Source organism: Scleropages formosus, chromosome 3, assembly GCF_900964775.1.
Source record: "Scleropages formosus chromosome 3, fSclFor1.1, whole genome shotgun sequence".
Taxonomy (NCBI): domain Eukaryota; kingdom Metazoa; phylum Chordata; class Actinopteri; order Osteoglossiformes; family Osteoglossidae; genus Scleropages; species Scleropages formosus.
This window is the reverse complement of record NC_041808.1, coordinates 11,129,108-11,148,533: the sequence shown is the minus strand read 5'-3', so window position 1 is coordinate 11,148,533 and position 19,426 is coordinate 11,129,108. Positions and strand designations below refer to the sequence as shown.

General features: G+C 49.1%; 1 protein-coding gene across 4 annotated transcripts in view; it reads right to left on the bottom strand.

The window, feature by feature from the left end:
• ssbp3a (single stranded DNA binding protein 3a) overlaps positions 1 to 18,983 on the bottom strand; it is a 42,873-nt gene extending 23,890 nt beyond the window's left edge. For 2 of the 4 annotated variants that reach the window (XM_018753482.2, XM_018753486.2), the window contains exons 1-4: positions 18,794 to 18,982; positions 17,993 to 18,065; positions 17,739 to 17,800; positions 17,219 to 17,303 (exon numbers count right to left, since the gene is read on the bottom strand). In XM_018753482.2, coding sequence (XP_018608998.1) covers positions 17,219 to 17,303; positions 17,739 to 17,800; positions 17,993 to 18,065; positions 18,794 to 18,849 — 276 coding nt within the window. In that variant the 5' untranslated portion in view covers positions 18,850 to 18,982. Of the gene's footprint in view, positions 1 to 17,218; positions 17,304 to 17,738; positions 17,801 to 17,992; positions 18,066 to 18,793 lie in introns of all 4 variants that reach the window. The other 2 variants (XM_018753485.2, XM_018753483.2) reach the window with 2 other exon arrangements.
• Positions 18,984 to 19,426: the final 443 nt, after the last annotated feature.

The window sequence follows — 19,426 nt, the reverse complement described above, 5'->3', positions numbered from 1 at the left end:
CTAGACAGCAAAAAACAGGAATTTCTCAAACCTGGAAAATTAGCTTTTCTATCATTTTTGCTAGCTTTAAACTTTTTTTTTTTTTTTTTTTAATAAGACATGCCATAGACTTTAATCTGTACCCACTAGATTATGAGGCCCCCTTGACTCATCATTAGCTTGTGTCTCCCTGCAGTTTCCTCTTATTACCACATGTTGAATAGACAACGTTCATACACAGTGCAATTCTCTTCAGCTTCATATAAATAAATTGCACAACACACAATAAATACTTATAAATTAATACACCCGACAAGAGGAAGTTATTCATCATTCACTGGTAAAAAGGTGCAAGAACCATCAGCATGTGTGACACCGACTGCTTAGCCGTTACTGAACAGTCACGAGAGCTGAACTAAGCCCAGGTTTAATGCGGTCTGACACGGCTTCGCGTTCACATTTACTCGTCTAGCTGACGCTTTTCTGCAAAGCGACTTACAACATTAATCTACCTACAATTCTCCCATTTACACAGCTGGGTAATTTTATTGGAGCAATTTAGGGGAAGTACCTTGCTCAAGGGTACTACAGCTGGAGGTGGGATTCGAACCTGCGACCCTCGAGTCTAAAGGCAGCAGCTCTAATCACTGTGCTACCAGCTGCTCCACAAGAGCCAATTCAACCTTAAGAGTGACCCCACCAACACTCCACGTGCCAAGGGGGGGCAGGGGATTGTGGACAGCCCATACTTAATGTCCACTGTTCTTTTATCGGCCGCGCTCCCAGATGGAGAGGAGCAGAGGGGTCTCAATGCGCTACGAGACAATTTAAAAGTCAAAGCGCTGGATTTGCTTGTGCCGCTCGCGGGACAGGTGTTGCCGCTTTGCTTATTCATACGTTTACTTTCCGCATCGCAGACGACCAGCGGTCCAGGGACGTCTTTGCTGAGCGACAGGAAGGGAGGACCATCTGCCTGGAGATGGAGCGCCAAGGGTTTGAGCAAGACAAAAAACAGGCGTCGCTAAAGAGGAGCGCGCCCGCGAGCTGTGTCAATAACACCGTTCGCTCGCAGAGCCGTGGAGAGGGCTGGGGGTGGAGGGGCAGGCTGTAAAAACACCGCCATGGAGGCAAAGACCGCTGTTAATCACCACGTGGAAACTCAGACATGCAAGAGAAGACTTTTGTAGTGATGCAGAGCCATCCTCAAACTAATACCCAACATATTCTGTTCTGACTGATGTATTGCTGCGCACTTGGGTTCAAACCTTCTAAATACCGTATTAAATAATCACGGGAAATACTCCCGTAACATGCAGTTGGGTTTCAGCTGGTGGAAACGACCAGAAGTCATGCGTATGATGCGGCAGGCAGAGGCCCCATCTGAGAACCAGGTGCAAACTTTACACAGGTGCGAAAGACCTGTAGGTCAGCTGTCCACTGCTGAAGCCATATTAAATATTATCTAATAAATATATATAAGCATGTAAAACCACGCCATTCCAAAGATACAGCAGACCACAGGTGACTCAACGGCTGCATGTGGCTTGTCATTTCAGGTAATGTGGCTCACAGCAACATGTCTAAAAGGAATAATTAATTTTATGTTATTACACATAAAGTAGGGGGGGTGCGGTGGGACAGTGGGTTTGGCCGGGTCCTGCTCTCTGGCGGGTCTGGGGTTCGAGTCCCGCTTGGGGTGCCTTGTGATGGACTGGCGTCCCGTCCTGGGCGTTTCCCCTCCACCTCCAGCCTTGCGCCCTGTGTTAGGTTCCAGCTTGCTGCGACCCCACTCAGGACAAGCAGCTTCAACCGGTGTGTGTGTACACACACACACACACACACACACACACACACACACACACGTAATATGTAACTACAGTATACCTACCATAAACACCAAAAACCTGATTGAATGGTAGGCATTTGAAATTCATTATGTCACTTATGATTTTTTTTTACATGCGAATCTCCGACTGCTTCAGCAAGGCCTCAGGACAGCGGTCACAACCGCTTTTCTACAAAGCGACTTCTAATGAACTCTATGTAGTGTTAACAGCCCACACACCTTATTCACCAAGGTGACCAGTACGGAATAATACTACAGTTTTAAGACGTGGCGACTGTAAACATCCATAGTGCGTGAGTGAGTGTATGAGCGAGTGTATGAGCATGTGCAATTTCCCTGCGACAGGCTTATGTCCTGTCCAGGTGTATCCTACCTCACGCCCTATGCTTCTGGGATAGTCTCTGGAGCGCCACGGCCTTACATAAACATTGATTAAACCAATTAGAGACAAAAATTAAACTGATTTAATAATGCATTGGATTGGGACGTTCATTTAAAAGCTAGTATTTTAAATTAGACCGCGCTTTTTGTCTTGCAGCTTTAGTTAACAGGGCCTCAGCGTGAGACTCGCCGAGCGGCCCTGCAACACCCCGTCAGTGTTTTTCAAAAACACTGAATGACGGGTGCTGCGGCAGTTTCCGCCACTTTTGAGTTCTGAAGTGGCTCGATGCGATTCTTGAGTTGCCCTGGGCAACTCTGAAGCATCAGGTCCTGTAAATATGTAACAGGCAATATAAAAAGAGAGGGGGGTGGGGGGGGGAGCGTAAGGAAGGAAGCACAAAGGGCCGGCCCTTCAGACGCAGTGTCTCTCCTGCGGGCTGTTCTCTGTCCCGGCAGCCTCCTGCTGCTCTTTGTACACTTCCCAAAAGGGTCGTAAAGGCTTCCCGTTCGGGGGGCGGAGGGGACCCCAGGGTCCCGCCTGCGGCAGTGCCTTTTGTGTGCTGTCTGCCACCCAGGCCCCGCGTGGATTGAGAATGGTTGATGGAAATGTACCCACACACACACACACACACACACACACACACACACACACACACACACACACACACACACACACACAAACTCAGCCCGCAGGCGAGAGCGCAGAAGTCGACGCTTCTTTTACAGGGGCTGTAAAAGCAGGGGTATGAAAGGACAGGCTGTAAGCACCGGCCAACGGGTCACCTCCACACTGGGGTTCGGGGGGGGAGTGGGGGGTCCTTTATTCGGGATGGCCGGGGGACCTTCAGTCTCCGTTTCGCTTTAGAAATTTAGGGTCAGAAGTCTTACTCTGCATTTACAGGCTGAACCGGACCTGAGAGGCTATCCCTGAACCTCCGAGACCGGACGCACGTGGCTGTACGCAACCCAAGTGCCGTAGCGAAATCCAATCAAGTTCTCAAAACGCACAAGTTATTCATTATCCGCAGCTCTGAAATTAAATAAATTAATAAAATATGGCAATTATCCCCTGAGTAAAACGGGAAGTCTGATGAAGCCCATTTTGAGCAAGAGTAACACTACATTTAACACAGCAGGAAACCTTCACTTTCAAAAATAGCCACCCTGCTGCCCTTACTACAGTTAACGGGTTAAGGGCACAGTCCCATAACACGAATATTGCCGGTTCGAGTCACCGGGGGGCCCACGCACCGTATCGATGAACACAATTTAACCTGGACCGCTCCAGTAATCTCTCTCTCCGTAGACGAGAGGAAAAGCTGCTACCTGTGTCAGAATCACAGCCCAAAGTATTAGTCTAACTTTCTTAAAATAACAGCCGTGCACCCCACATACTGGAAGTACAATTCACCGCAGTCAATTGTTTACTTTTTTGTTCGACAAAACACTCATGTGCACCCCCCCCCCCATTCCCATCGTGCTTGGCCTTTCACCGCTCCCCCCCACCTTCACTCCACTCCTCCCCAGTCAGTAGACATCTGTCGTTCCCCTTGCAATCTGTGTCCCCAGATCCCTGACAGCCATCAATCACTGGCTAATACTCAGGCTGCGGCAGAGGAGAGGGGCGTGGGGGTTTGTGGCCGTCTCAAACGAGATGGGGACAAAGGTGACACATCTCGTGGAGCCTGGGGCCAGGTTCTGCAGTTTCATCCATTAAAACATGCCACTCCAGAGAGGGGCAATGGGGAGGAGGGTTTTCCCAGCACCTGAGGCCCCCCGCCCCCATCTGCCCCCATCAGATGACCTCAGCTGATGTAACACTGCAGTGTCGGTGCCCCGTCAGCGAACAAACAAGCGACGTCTGAACTGCGTCAGGGCGCTGCTTGCCAGCGTTCCCGCCGATGTCAGTGTTTACACAACTGGTCCTTGCCTGCTGAGCATCCCAAAGGCCTTCTGCTATCCCCAAGACCCTAACAGCATTCTGACAGTACTGTCGAGAACACTGACGCTGGGGCTGCTGGCCACACACACAAAAATGAGTCAGCAAGGTGTTTACGTGGAGACAAGACGTTGCCCTCGGCCAATCCGTCTTCACGCTAAAGAGCACCCGGCCTTTTACCACAGAACAGGGAGTCTGAAATGTCGCTGGCTGGTGCAGCCTCGGAAGGGCTCCATGCAAGGACCTGACTGGCGCGCGCTGACGGCAGGGTGGGAAAGGGCAGGCGCTAACGTCCTCCCTCCCGTCCGGGTGCTGACAAGGAGGCGTTCTTTACCACCTGATCGCAAGTGGCATGGGGACATTGGCCCCAGAGCAAACCTTCTCAAGCTGGTCTAGGCAGTGTTCAGAAAAAGCATCCATAAGGAAAGTAGATCCTAAAAGACACAGGAAACGAGACCTGAAGTTCGGAGAGCTTAGTTTTCACCATGTTGGGAGCTCCACTGCCATTTAACCTGTAGACTTCAAGAAGATCTCGCCACCACCCGAACCACGATTTCATTGAGATTCGCAAAGGAAGCCTCAACAGAGCACAATGACCCACAGGAGTAATTTAAATGAGGTTGTTATTACTCTCTGAGAAAACCTTAATGACGTTCATGTCTGCGATGCAAAGGTGGCTATTACTTATTCATCTGGAAAACGCCCATATCCAGTGTGACGCAAGAGAAATGAGAGATACGGCTGCAGAGAATCGCATGAAACACACGCCAAATAAAGAAAACCTGAAGTGCCACATGCAGTACTCATCCGGTACAGTCAAAAAGACTACTACCTGTAATAGGCTGAATAAATAATTTAGTCCAATTACAACTAATGCAGTCCTTCTTGAAGGGAACTCTGTTAGAGTGACAATGCGTCTGCTTCCGCATTGACTAAAACCACTTAACGACTTTCAGCGCCAGGGTGCGAGCCAATGGTACGGCCCCTTCGCTTGACAGACAAGTTTTTCTGACCGTGCCTGCCGGATGGTGACCGAGTATGAGGAAAGCTCATCTCCAGAGATGATCGTGCCTCATTTGCATAGGGAAAGTAAAACATGAAAAACAATTAAACATACCAAACAAGACTACGCTGCGCACGAGTCAAAGCGGCTCAACGGAACCGGTATATGGGCGTTGCAACTGCTACGCTGTTGACACCCTTACTTCCAAACACACAATGTAGTATACTTTCTTAAATGAGAAGTCAAACTTATGAAGCCTGTCAACTAAATAAGTGAGAATGTTGGCGTAAAACCCTACGTAAAGTCGACAAAAACCTTCCAAAACACAGCAGATCATCTATGCGTTTTGCTTCAGGGACTATATGCCTTTATTTGTGAAACTGAGGCACCGCAGCTAGTTATGCCATGGCTCTCCCGTGGGCATTTTGATATGTTTAGTACCACTAGTCAACTAGAGGAGAAGCATTTACGTTCCTGAAGTCCAATCAAGTCAACGTACACATTAAGGTCTGCTTGAGCAAACGAGACCTGCTACTTCACCCTGGATAACCAGTCTTTCCGCACACGGCCCTTTTGGGCCTTGGCCAGGCATGAGGCCGCCAGTGAACCTCATCCATTCACGCAAAAGCAGACAGTTCTCTGGCATCAGTCTTGGTGGAGAACTTGCTTTAATTGGACTCCAACTCCGAAGCCAGGAAGCAGAATCTCATGCCTGTCACTGGAGAGCTGCTCTGAATCGTCAGTCAATTAACCGAGGCGAGTTAACCTGACCAATCCCACTCCTGAAGTTCATGCTACCTGCTGCTCAAAGTGAACAATAGTGAGCTTCCCACAGTGGCTGTTTCCATAGACAGCACACCCGTCTCCACCTTTGTCATAACATTAACACAAAGACACACGTACAACATAATATGTTGTAAAGACACCTATGGCAGAGTCTCTTGTCAGATTAGGGACTACTGTCCATCTGTGACAATAACCATAGGCCCAACACAAAATTAACCCTTTATACAATACATTGAAGATGAGGCCTCTAGAGCCCATCCTGGACTAAGCATTAAGCATTAAAAGTGAAGAATGGAGGAATGAATCCCAGTGGGGGGGGGGGGGTGTTGTTGCTTCTCAGGACCAATGAGCAGCTGAGCAGACAAAGGAGACCCATCTGAAACTGCTCTTTGGCTTTCACAGTATTTTAACAAGGGGAGCGGAACCACTAGGAAGAACTTCTTTTGGCCGAAAGGTTATATATCATCTCATTGCAAGTGTTTGCAAAGAAGGATCTTTTTGGTCCATTTACAATGACATGGGGGTGAAAATCAAACTAGCACAGTAACAATAAAACAGTAGCCCTCAAACAAGGTATCTTCCAACCTCGGTCAGCTATGCAGCAGAAAAAAGGTGGCTAAAGTCCTAACCTCACTGCAGTTTTGAACCTTAACAGGAAGGCTAAACCTTGCTATGACAGGAGCTGCCAGACCTACTTGGGTTAATAATTCTTTTTATGAGATTCAGGTTCATGCTGCCATCCTCATGGAGAAAATTAATAAATCATAAGCGCGACAAGACGCCTCCAAGGTTCCTCCAAGGTAGGAATTTACTGCTCCCTGGTCATGTCAATCAAAACCGACAACCTCATGGCTGAAGGAGATGACAGAATGAACCCCCCCCAGCCCTTTCCATTTTGGTAATTTCATGCCAGTAACTCTACAGACCACAGCAACAGCGTCAGTGGAGTGGGGGGGGTGGGTTGGGGGGGGGACCAGCTGGAGAGACTCAGCCTCTTGAAATAATGAAATGCCAGAGCGAGCCCTACATCTTCGCCAGCCTCCCAGGTCACCTGCCAGATTAGGAGGGCTGTTGCCAAGGCAACCATATCTTGCGACTGCAAGCTGAACCCCCCCACCCCGAGGCTTCTTAACCCTTTCAGTTACCCTAGGCCTCTGACAAAGAGAGCACTGCGAGGGTGTCACTCAGCTTATTTTGGAGAAGTTAAATGTTGATTAAAGGGGGCCTAACTCAATTTTACAACTGTTAGAATTTCCTGATATTAATAACAGGTTGAAAGCATCACCTAATGGCTCACCACATTAGGTGTCAATATAGAGAGAAAGTAAATGCGGACTGTAAAAAAAAAAAAAAAAAAAAAAAAAAACATAAAAAGATGAATATTATGACAAAGACTAATCACTAAAAAGGCCAACACAGATTCAAATGAACAATGAAATACAAAATGGCAAAGAGCCAAAATGAGATGAGTTTTTTGGCAAATTGGACAGAGAGTAAAGCATTTTCCCCCCCTCTGGTCCCATTTTTTTTTTTAAATGTGGTTTTTTATCATAATTAGATAGCCCTCTCTTGAACACGGCCAGCGTTCGGTGCCCCACACTGTGTACACAGTTGTCATCTTCATAAAAACCACAATTTGCATAGGCTGTTTCCCTAATGAGTGCAACAGCTCTCTGAACAGAAAGCAAACACCGAGATCCCCGCGAACTTACCTTCCCAGCAGATATCTGGTCAGCTTTTCTAGGGCCGTCCCCCCACGGCCGTGCCAAAAACGTTTCGCAAGATTAACGCCGAGCGCAATTTGAGATGCGTCCGGGGGGAAGACTGACATTTTTGCCTCAGGTTTACGTGACAGAATCTTTTATTATGGTTTTTAAAGCATTATGAGTTGTTGGTGAGGATGAGATAAACAGCCGCCTGGCAACGTTCCGGGTGAACGGAACAACGCGGCGCTCTAAGGCCACACGCTCCCAAACGTGAGGAAACATTTCCATTAAGAAGTTAAAAGGTCACTTTCCCCCCGTCCTTTCCCTTTGCCAGCACGACAAGTACCTTCTTAGGAGTCACAAGGACTCACTCAAATCAGCCTTAATGATGAATAATAAGAAGCAGCTGTAATTACATACGTTAGAACGAGGAGTCATAAAAAAACCAAAGCACACTTATGTTCGCAATGTTAAAAGGCTTTAATGAGCAGCATATGGCTGCCAGTGTTTGATTTGAGCTTGTACACTGCATACGTGTGTGTGGGAGAGAAACGCACAAACACGGGACGGGGTAGAGCAGTGCTTACTGCAGTCTCATTTCAAAACGACCCATGTTTGAACCCTCCGCAACACCCTTGAGCAAACCATCTACACCGAAACGACACAGTAAAAATTACCCAGCTGTATAAGTGAGTAAATAATTGCAAGGAGCTTCGTGTACAAACTTGACGTTGCAATTCACTTCGGAGAAAGGCATCAACTAAATAAGAACAATAATATGGGACACTGCTAACTGACTTCGCTAAGCGCTACCCATCGCGTGCAACGGTGGATCGATGCACTCAACCGGGACCACAAAACGTATTAAAACTACCAAGTTTGTTTTGGTATGAACCCAGGGCAGAAAACAGGAAGTGTACACGTTCAAACTCCGAGAGACGACTGTAGAAGGGAGGCCGGGTGATCTTTAACCTAGCTACGTTTACATTTTCAATGAGCGTGGTAAGGCCTAGCCCAATCGGTAGCTAAGCTAGCCTGAGATGCAGGATACAGAGATGGAGGGACTACTTGCATCCCTGAGATGTTGGTGTATTGCGCGAGACTACACGCAACCCGCGATGTACCAGAGCGCGCGCTCGAAAGGGCAAACTTGATACACCGCTGACAAGTAACTGGCCGCTTCAAGCGGGTGAAATGAAACCCTCTCCTCGTCTGTTTGTGGTCAGGCCCGGCCGTGCCAAGGCTGGCATTGCGTGGCGCATTGAAACACAGCCACCCTCCGATAAGGCGTCCAGGCGACCACTCGTCTGCAGAGGCAGCGTGGGGTGGAGCCGGCTGGACTGTTTGTCCTGAGGTCTCGGTCACGCTAAGCAGCTCTGTGTTCAGTCGATAGCTGATGGGGGAGAAGGTTTCACCTCGTGGCTGGGGATAAATGAAGATGCTTTGCGCTATTTCCTGCCACCTGCTGTGGTGACGATCCTGACTCATCTGGACTCATCTCTGACCCCAGGAGGCCAGGATCCCTGAGCCGGCAGACCATAGAAGCAACAGATCACGCCGTCGCTACCAAGCGCTGCTGCGCAATACGGCTGAACCGAGCGCTAAGGAAATTAACTCCACTCCCCACGTACCTCCTCCGCTCCTTGTCAAGAGCCCCACGGTAACTACTGCTTAACAGCTATTTAGCGAACCCCGTCTCCCACCCAAACGGGCGAACTCGCCCATCCCCCATACCGCCGTTGCCACCATCTCCGCCTTGCCGGAAAAACTGAAGTACACCAAATTCCTGCAGAAAAAAAAAAAAAAAAAAACACTTGAGGAAATTCCTGAGATAGTTCAGATGCGGAGGGTTCAGGCAACGCCTTTTCCCCGAGCATGTCCAAACAAACACGATACGACCCGATTCGCCGTCCCTTATCAAGAAACGACTGCGTGGCTCACGTGCCCAGGAGCGTCGATACAGCAACTCAGGGCTTTATTGCGGTCAGCAGACAATTATATCCAAAGCTACTTAGCTGACGTTTTACTCATTTACACATCTTGATACCGAAGCAGTTTAGGTTAAGTAGCTTTTCGACAGGCTGACCAACGCAGAGCGCTACTCAAAAGCGCGAGTCCACTTGCTGGAAACTAGTTTTGTTTTTGCGAGGCCCTCCGATAAGCGATCAGGAAACGAGAAGCCTCGTATTCCCAGCTCTTATTCTATTCCTGCAGATGTAGAACTCTTCTGCGTTGCTTTGTTTCGCTCTTCCGTCCAGTTTGTCCATTACAGGTACCGCACCCAGGTTGCCCACACCTGCTCCAGACTTTTGACCGACTCTCTTCATTAATAGCAGAGTGGAGTAACAAAGGTTGCGAGGGAATGTCTTAGAATGGGGGACACCGACGTGGTTGATGCCCAACTGGATACTTTTCCCTGGACGCGATCATACCCATACAGGCCACGGTACACGTTTACTGAGGTCACATCCCAGCTGCAGCCCATCACATCAGCAGTCCTATGGCAATGTCACTCCGCCAGCCCTTAAACAGATTCCATGTCCCCAGATCTCCCTCTCTCTCTCTCGCGCACACGCGCGCACACACACACACACACACACACACACACACCACTTTGTCCTCCCAATCAGAAACAAGCGAGTGGTGTAGCTCTCGCCGACGAGGCCAGCTTCACCTCTGCGCGCACAGAAACGTGGTCGTCTATCACTGCCCCAGAGCTTCGACCAATGCCCCGCCCCCACCGAACTGTCGCGGAGACTCGCAGATAGACTAGCGGACGGGCAAAAGGGCAGGCGCACAGGCAGTCAAACCCTTGCCGCAAACCCTCGGCTTCCTGCTGCCTCCCTTCCGGTGGAGGCAGGGCGTTTTGCTGGAGGAGCCAGAGCGACACGGCACCCATGTTGTTTGCGTGCAGTTTCCCCGAGAGGCAGACAAGCTCTGGGCAAACCAGTTATTTTCTGCAACACCGGCTCCTCCGCCGCAGGAACCCACAGAGAACCGCAAAGGATCTCAGCGCTCCTCACCGCTTGTGTCAAGCTCAGTTGCAGGAACCACGAAGCCCATCATCTGCCCTGCCACCCCATCAAAGCGAACCCGGTCATCCGCCACACATCTCCCGTGGCCAGAGGATTCCTCACCTTGTTATGCGAAGTAGCCCTCCAAGCCCATAAGTGAGGCAGTGGACACTTTGAGGAGAAAGGGTAGATGAACGTCCAGGATAATGACCTTGCTCTGGAATCTGACAGGCCTGATTGATCAGACCCATTCATACCCACTAATGGAATTACAAAACAGTCATCCTGTAATGTGATATGTCTCACACTCCCAATACCCAAACAAGAGGAAATTGCTGCTCTTTGATCAGTCAGATTCAGTGGAAATCTCCAATCCCCCCCCCCCACCCATCCCCAACAACCAAGCAAAGGCCTGGACTTAATTTAATAGGTAAAACCTTTAACCGATGGCACAAAGTTGTAGCTGTAAACAGGGTACATGCAAACAGCCTGTGGACCTCAGCGCCCGCACCAAGCGCCACTGCCAGAATCACAGGTTTGTAGAAAAACTGGATGCAATCGGGTTTCCTATTGTCATGGAAACCTATTTGCGTATTTGTGTGTGTGCTGGCGCTGGGCGGGGGGCAGCTGCAATGTCACACGCTGATGTCAGTGTCGGCCCACTGCTGGCACAGACAGAACTCAGCTGCATCGGTGTCCATCCTGAGCACCCATTCCTGCACCACCCCCTCCAGAACCACCACCAAGTGGGATTCGTCATGGCAACGGGCTGCACATGCAGCAGAGGGTCCAGGCCCGGCGGTACCACGGAGCAGAGGGCAACGAACCGCCGAGGTTCACACCGCAGCGTCCAAGTCATCGCTAAGAGGGTGAGCCTTCTGTCAGCTCTTCAACCCAGCAGGTCACCGGGTCTGAACTGAGGAACAGAATGTGCTCCAACGGAGGCAAGAGGGGCCTTTTACATGGAGTGTGTTATTTTTGTATCAAAAGAGATACACGATATGAAGCACTCACCTGCATTGTGTGGGGCGGTAAAGTGCAATCCCCTAAAACACTGAAACGGAAGAGCCAGACCCAAACTGACCAACGCTGTCCCCTAACTGGAGTTGCCTGCTGGGCCAAACCCCCCTCGTATACAGCCGTCGTTCCCTGGGGGGTATTTCCCCCTAACAGGGGGTGGGGGTGCGGGTGGGAAAGGAGGCGGCAATGAGCTCTCACCTCCGTTCCTGCTGCGTCAGGGTTAAAAAGCTAAAAGCTGAGCGTTAGCCTTGCTACAATCCACTCCCCACAACCCACACACACACACACACACACACACACACACACACACACACGGGTGGCCGCCCCTCCCCCAGCCCCACGCTACACCAGGAGCTATTTCCGTTTTAAAGGGACAGCACCGCCCAGCGATGTTCATCTTGTTAGTAACGTAGCACCGATACCATGCCCCCCTCACCCGCGTGCGTGCGTGCGTATCCGGGGGCGTCCAGTTCAAATAAACAGAACACACATCTCGCTGGATCCCGACAGGAAAAAAACTAATGGGATGTGGTGGATTTAATGCAACTTCCCATGTGCTCCAGTTAGTAATGTGTAAATGTATAATACAGGCTATGCCATAGGACACAGGAGCTGATATTATGTGATGGTGCATTACAAAAATAAATCCTTGCAGCTTATGCAGCTTAATCCACTCTAAGAACACATACAGGAATTTAAACTCCAGGATTTAAGGGTGATTTAAATAAGACTGAGCTCAGTGTCAAGCATCTAGACGTGGGCTTTGTACCCCTTCTATGCAAACCTTTGGCGGAACATACTATTGGGAGGGAAATGTGCAGAAGACTCCTTGCTGAATGGAGCAAAGAGCTTCAAACGTTTAGCCTTTTAGACATTGATTCCATCCAAACCGTCTTCCAGAACTCAACGGGTTCATAAAAATGTGCTTTTACTGGAGCGAATCCATGTAAGAAAAGGTGATGTATGGAAAGACCTCGCAAAGCTTGAGCTGAAGGCCTTAGCCACCGTGATACCTGTGGTGATGACCGTGTCAGTGGATGGCCCTGCTCAAAACAAAGACACTCAACCATTCTGGGGCTTCAAACAACAAAATGTATCATCAGTGTTGAGCAGAGAAGGCAGAGATTGTCCATTCTGTTGAGGGGAGCTTTACACAGTTCAAGCTTTATCGTCCCCTCGGGGGAAATTTGTTTCACAGCACAGCCCAACACAACAGCGACAGACAAAGAAGTAAAAGGTCCAAAACACTTACGAGTAAAACTTTAATCACACATGCAAATAAAAGAAATGCGTAAAGAACCTGCAGTCCTTTCGAACCCCCGTGCTGACCCTTGTTTCCTGGGCCTTGGCCCTCTCTGTGAGGGGGGAGGAGGAATGGAAAAACACCAGGGTGTCACAGCCTGCTGGTGTTTACTCATGGCTACAAATTTGTCACTTAGACTTTTGCCAAATATCTGCCTTCCCTCAGTGGCAACGGGGTCTTGCGTAGGGGTGTGGGGGAGGGGGAGGGCGGGGTACACACTGGGCCCATGTGGCAGACTCGCACCGTGGCGAACAATGACTGTGCAAACAGACAAAGGAGGGGAGGGCAACGGAGCCGCAGAACAAGGGGCTGCGGGTGGGGGGGCTTTCACACGTTCAGTCCATCGGCGGTCATGGCTGCCGGCGGTGGGGGCAAAGCCTTGGGAAATCATCTGCTTTTGGGGCCTCCATTTTATGCGAAAATTAAGACGGGCATTGACGCACGGGGCCACTTTTTGGAGGGAAACGGACTTCCACGGGGCGTGGAAACTGTTCGCGTAGGTGCAACCGACAACTCTTTTTCCCCTAAACCCATTTCACCAGGGGCTCAAATGTAATTAGACCTTTCATTAAACGCAAGTCCATCAAAAGAAATAAACCTCTTAAAAGGGTAGAGAAAATCCATGACTAATTTGAGCTATTGGGAGAATGTGGAGCACAAGTGAATGACAGGTACGGAGGCGCTCCGCGCGAGCGGCGACGGCTTTCCCCGGAAAGTGCGCCGAAAATCGGCCCGCTCCCAGCCTGCCTTGCTCCCATTCCTCAAAGTCAGGGACATATGGGAAGTGCCTATTCCTGTTGTTCAACTGTCAGAATTAGCATTCTGTAATTAAAACGTGCACACCCCCTTTGCCTTAATAACCAACTCAGCGGGATACAATCAGGTTGTGCCAACCATTTAATCCAATTGACTAATTACAGATTTCAATTTTAGCCGACAACAAACAACTGTTGACAATTTGCCTTCATTAGGGACAGGGGCAGCATAAATATTTAGAGCACTCTTTTCCACAAGAGTGCCTTTTCCAGGCACTTGACCCGGGGATAATGCTTCGTATTAGGACTTGCCACGCACATCGGAGCACCCCATTAACCCAAGAACGAGCATTATTAGCTTCCCCGGCCCAAAGGAGGGATGGGCGCAGGGCCGCGATCTGCCTTGTAGAAGGCCGGCTCTGATGATGATGGAGCTGCAACACACACCTGCAAGAGTCCTCACACATCCCCAGCGGGGCATCGTTTACCCAACCATGCACTGATGAGGCCTGTGCTCAACCACTGGAGCTGTACAGGTGGTGGACTGAGATGCAGAGTGAACGAACAGGATCTGAAGTTGGGCTGTGGGGCTGGAGATGGCTGGATCCATTACGAGTGGATAGAGGGCAGAGAGATCAATGCAACGAACACAGGAACTAGCTGAGGGGCTGGGACGCAGCAGGAGGCCACGTCCGACACAGTCATAGAGCGCGTCACGACATCAAAACACGCACGTCTGAGAGGACACATAGCGGCGTTGGGGGACAAAGGACCAAAATTCCTCAGGAACTACCAACACTTCATTTTTTGAACTGCATCAGAAAGTCATGGAGATGAAATAAATAAGAATCAACGCTAAGAGTCTGTAGAATGGGATGTTTGTGGCAAAGAATCATTATTACCAATAAGATCGGCTGTAGAGCCTCGCCGCTGCATCTTCCAGCCGTTTACGTAACGTGAAAAATCTTTTGTTCTAGTCGTCCATTAAAAGAACACTTGACGAAAATGCATCAGTGCCAACCGCAACTTGATTACTGTGCCTCCTTCATCTTTCCTCCATAAAACCCACAGACCGTTTATGCATAAATTCTGAGCTTCAGCAGTAAACTGCGACTCCCATCAAAGCCATGAAACTGATGAGGCTACGCAGAAGGATTACACTCTCCTAGTCAGGGGCACGGTTAGTTAAAAGTGACCCCACCCTTAACCAACATCCACCTGCCGAGGTAGGAAAGCACCAATCTGGACGCCTTGTAGCTTGCAGCTCTGAGGCTCAGTTTCAACCGTTTCTAGTGCTGGCCCGGTGTGGTCTGCGCCGTGCCGATATGCCGAGCCGCCCGGGCGATAATGCAGGGGCGAGGCTTCCTGTCACCAGGGGAGCAGAAGCCTGAGCCGTGGCTGTGAGCAGCCCTGCAGAGAGACAGCTCCTGGCAGGGGCGAGACAAATGCGTAGCGGCGGGAAACTAGATAACTTCAACACTGCCAACGGTGATAACACACCTACTGTAAATTCATCCCTGATAAGATACCCCAGCATTTCAGATCCTAGCGTGGTCGAAAGATGGATTACCACACGCATCGGATTAAAACTCAGGGTTTATGGCACCATACGCCCTTCCCTTGCAATCTTCAAGACATCACCAATGTTCTACACTATCCAAACCCAATGCTGAACGGGGGACTGAATGAAGATCGCGTAAATAATAGCTGCCTTTTCATCTTGCAGTCAAAAGTTACACAATGCAAAGGCGTCAATCCTACACACTGCTCTACTTTGGGTGGCCCTCAGCTGTACATGCAGTCCTACACCCATATTCTCAGGTCAACACGAGGCTGGACTAGCCCATCATTGTCCATGTGGGTACAAGGAAATGGACCATCATGCTTACACAAATCCTCCTGAACTCACCCCCTTCTCTCCCAACACTACAGAAGGGCAACAGACAACGCAAGCACTGGATTAAAAAGTGGCTGAAGGTCCCTGGAAAATCCTACACGCAAGCACCGAGTTGAAAGGGCCACTCATCCACTCATCCCGTCGCCGGCTTTACCGCAAACGTCACTTGTAATAAACCAAAACGCCTAAAAGAAAACTACAGCAGCAGCCTTGTTTGGGCTAGTCATATTAAAAGGTTATAACCCAGTTAAAAATGGAAGCGTCTTGAGGAACTCCATCATATATATGATTACACCCATCGTCAAAGAAGGCAGGACTAATGTACACTAACTACATCACTGAGGTCATTTCACTCAGTAGAAATATGCACAGGTTCTTTAAGGATATGGGCTCATTTAGTCATTGTCAAGAGAGCACACATTATTGCCAATGTTCCAGAAGGTCAAGTACAATTAGATTTCAAATCTCCCAAACCCTATTAAAAACAAATGCTCATGGCTAGAAGCCAGACAGTACGAAATATGTACAACTAGTCAAAGTGCCAAAATTAAACATCATAGACATAGAAGCCCATGCAGAAGAGGAACCTTTATTCTCAAGACCCTTAACACACTTAGACAAGTACAAAGACCTGTCCACAACACTCAGCCACTGTCCTGCGCTGATCCATTACACTGCCACATCCCACAATACATCGCAAGGTGTGTGTGATGGGAGGATAGTTGGGAAGGTTATTTGCATTGGTCTGGTACAAACGGATCAAAGTAAAAGGCCTTCAAAGAACAGCAGACTACCTGAGCACCTGGGGGTTGGAGACACCTCTTCCCCAACAGTCATCGCCAAAGTTTTAGGAATGCTCAGCATCTCCCCAGCAGACACCCCTAGCAATTAAATAAATATAAATAGTTGCTTTGTCTTAGCTGACCTTAACTTAGATTCTTCTGCATTCAGAGCTTTTGATTGCCTTGAGAAGAACACGAGAGCCACAAGTCTTTACTCTCCAAAAAGCACTTCCAACTAATTAACGGGGCAGTCACACCCAGAGGGAACCTGCAGAACTCAAGTTCTTAGAACACACCAGTTTAGTTCTTCCGCATTCCAGGTTTTAAAAGGAACACAACCGCAGCACTCATCCTGATAGAGTACAAACACATTTGTACCCATTATCACATCAATAATAAATGCCACCCCTTGAGAGGTCAAACTCCCCCAAACACATTCTCCTCTATTCCCCAGTCCAAACATAATCTCATTAGGTTGATACCTTAATCTGTTTTCCTCAATTCATATTTGCATAACGGAATGCTGAGGTAGGCGTTGAAGAAGAAGAGGGGGGAAAAAAAAAAAAAAAAAAAACATACTATCCCAACATTCTCACATTTCAACAGAATAAGGAATCGTACAAAAAACAGAGCCAACGCAACAATCAGGCCATTTCCCTCAAAAGTACAACCAAGGTAACCCAACGCAAGGGGTTTACTTTCATGGAACACTGTAGTCAGAGCCCAGACCACCATCCAGAAAGCAGTAAACCCAAGAGCAGCTTATTTAAAAAAAAAAATAAAATAAGAAAAAAAAACGTTACTCACATAGTCGTGAAAGGCTTTCGCTTCACTTGAGTGTTCACAAGTGTCTCGTCTCTCAGGAGCAGCACAGTATAGGTCCCAAAATACACTGCGGCACACAGGAAAGGGCTTCGTGTTAGCAACCATCAGTGTTTCTGAACGCAGTCCTCCAACCGTGGGATCTTCATGAAGCTGACCGCGTTGATGGAGCCTACACACTTCCCCCTTCGAAGCGAGCCGGGGAGGTCTCGCTTGGCCAAAGTGGTCTAAACCCCACTGGCCTTCCACACCCAGAGCAAAAAAAAAAAAAAATGCATGTACCTATAGGATGTACCGGGAGTTTGGGTGGACGGCGTGAACCGGGCTTGACCTTAAGCTCCCCTCTACGGAGAGCAAAGTCTTCCTTCCGAATTGAAGGCATGTGGATATTTCGCCCAGTGAACGTAGACCTCAAAATTTCAACAGTGATAAAACCGTGTTCACCCGTAGACACACCAGTCAGCGGCGACGTGCACGCTGCGTGCGGAGACCGGCGAATACTCACCACCACCAGGAATGCAAGAAGCCAGGCGGTTCCCCCAAAGTGATGTTCTTCTCCCACCGGATCTGGAGGAGGGTGGAGGGAATAATGGTGAGAAAGGGGGTGGGGGGGGGTGCAATCCAAAATGGAGGGCACACACACTCCACACACAGAGTCCGAAAACAAAGGCTGTGTGGCACCAGGGACAGGGGGTCACCCCCACCCCCCCCCCAACCCCCACGCACAAGGAGGAGCGCAGACAATGGAGAGAAGCTCACCTCCGACAGGAAGGTCTGCGCAGACTTCTGAGCCCCGACGTGCAGCAGATACTCATAAACATACAGAGCTAATCTGGGGGGCAAGAACACATGGCACATCGTATGAGCGATCATAATTCAGAAACATCATAAACACGCACAACCCAACACGTTCCCTGTCCCTCCACGCAGCGCGCGGGCGATGGACGGTCGGGTGCAATCTGTTGAATTTCGGGAGCCCCCAGAAATTACACGCTTTTAAACACGGATCATTATGGAGCTGTGTTAAAGCCCGAAAAAAATTATTAAAAAAAAAATATAATAATAAATGATGCACTGGTTCGTTCAGAGTTTGTTAGGAGAGGCGGTGAAATTAAGGAGTTTGCGAACAAAACAATGTAAAGACTAGTAAAAGAAAGAGCCGCTCGAAGCAGCAGCAATCTCGAATCTAAAGAAAAGTGAAGTCGGTGTCCAGAGGAGCCCAAACACACGATGCGTCCTTTCGTTTTACATAATAACTTTCGGGGTTTCTGCGCGTTCCCCCCCCAACGAGCGCAACTTCAGGACATTTCAATTAGAGCAAAAAAACTGTGGAGCTTTAATTTCCTTCAATTGGACTGAAGCTGCTTATTTTGAAGGGGACTTTCGCGGAGCTCCAGAACTTGTTGGTTTGAGGCGATCACCATGCGGCGCGCTGATAATGATCAGCGTGGTGTGAACCTTCGATGAACCTTCTGTCCCGTCAAGGACTCGCTCGAACGAGACAAGAAGCAGCAGCAGAAGAATCAATGTATCAAGACAGAAGTGTTGGAGAAACCTTACTTTTCACGAGCTTGCCCGTCCGAGGGCACCGCGGAGCCTTTTCCTTTGGCGAACATGGTCTTCCGTGCTGAAGAGTCTCTGGATCTCTGGGTCTCTTATCCGTCCTGTGCTCCAGCTGTCAGAGCGCCCAGCCCGGCCGCGACCCCATCACACTGCCGCCGCACCGCTCAGCTCGTCCTGGTCACGGCATGGACGGGGGGCGGGACGAAGATCTAGTTGATGGGCACGGGAGGTGACCAATGACAATACACGAAGTGAGATAGGGCCGCCTCCAGCACGGTTAACGTCATCCCTGCGACCAATCACAAAACGCGTGTCCTTATACATATTTATAAGGGTGGTTTGCGACTGCCTCGTTTTAAAGGTGGCGCTCACCCAGAACAAAGCTTTTCGGTGTTGTTGTATTGAAACTTTAAAATAATATTGTTGCATAGCCTGCTGCGTATTATGAACAATCCTCCGCATACATTTGACAGAAAAGACCCACAGTTGGGTCTTACTTAAAAGAACTGCATCAGTGATTTAACTCTCAAGGACTGAATAAAACACGAAAATGAGAAAAGCGATTCAAATGGTCCGAGTTCTTTATTGGTGTTATAAAACTTCAGTTGTTAATGAACTGTTTCCCTTATT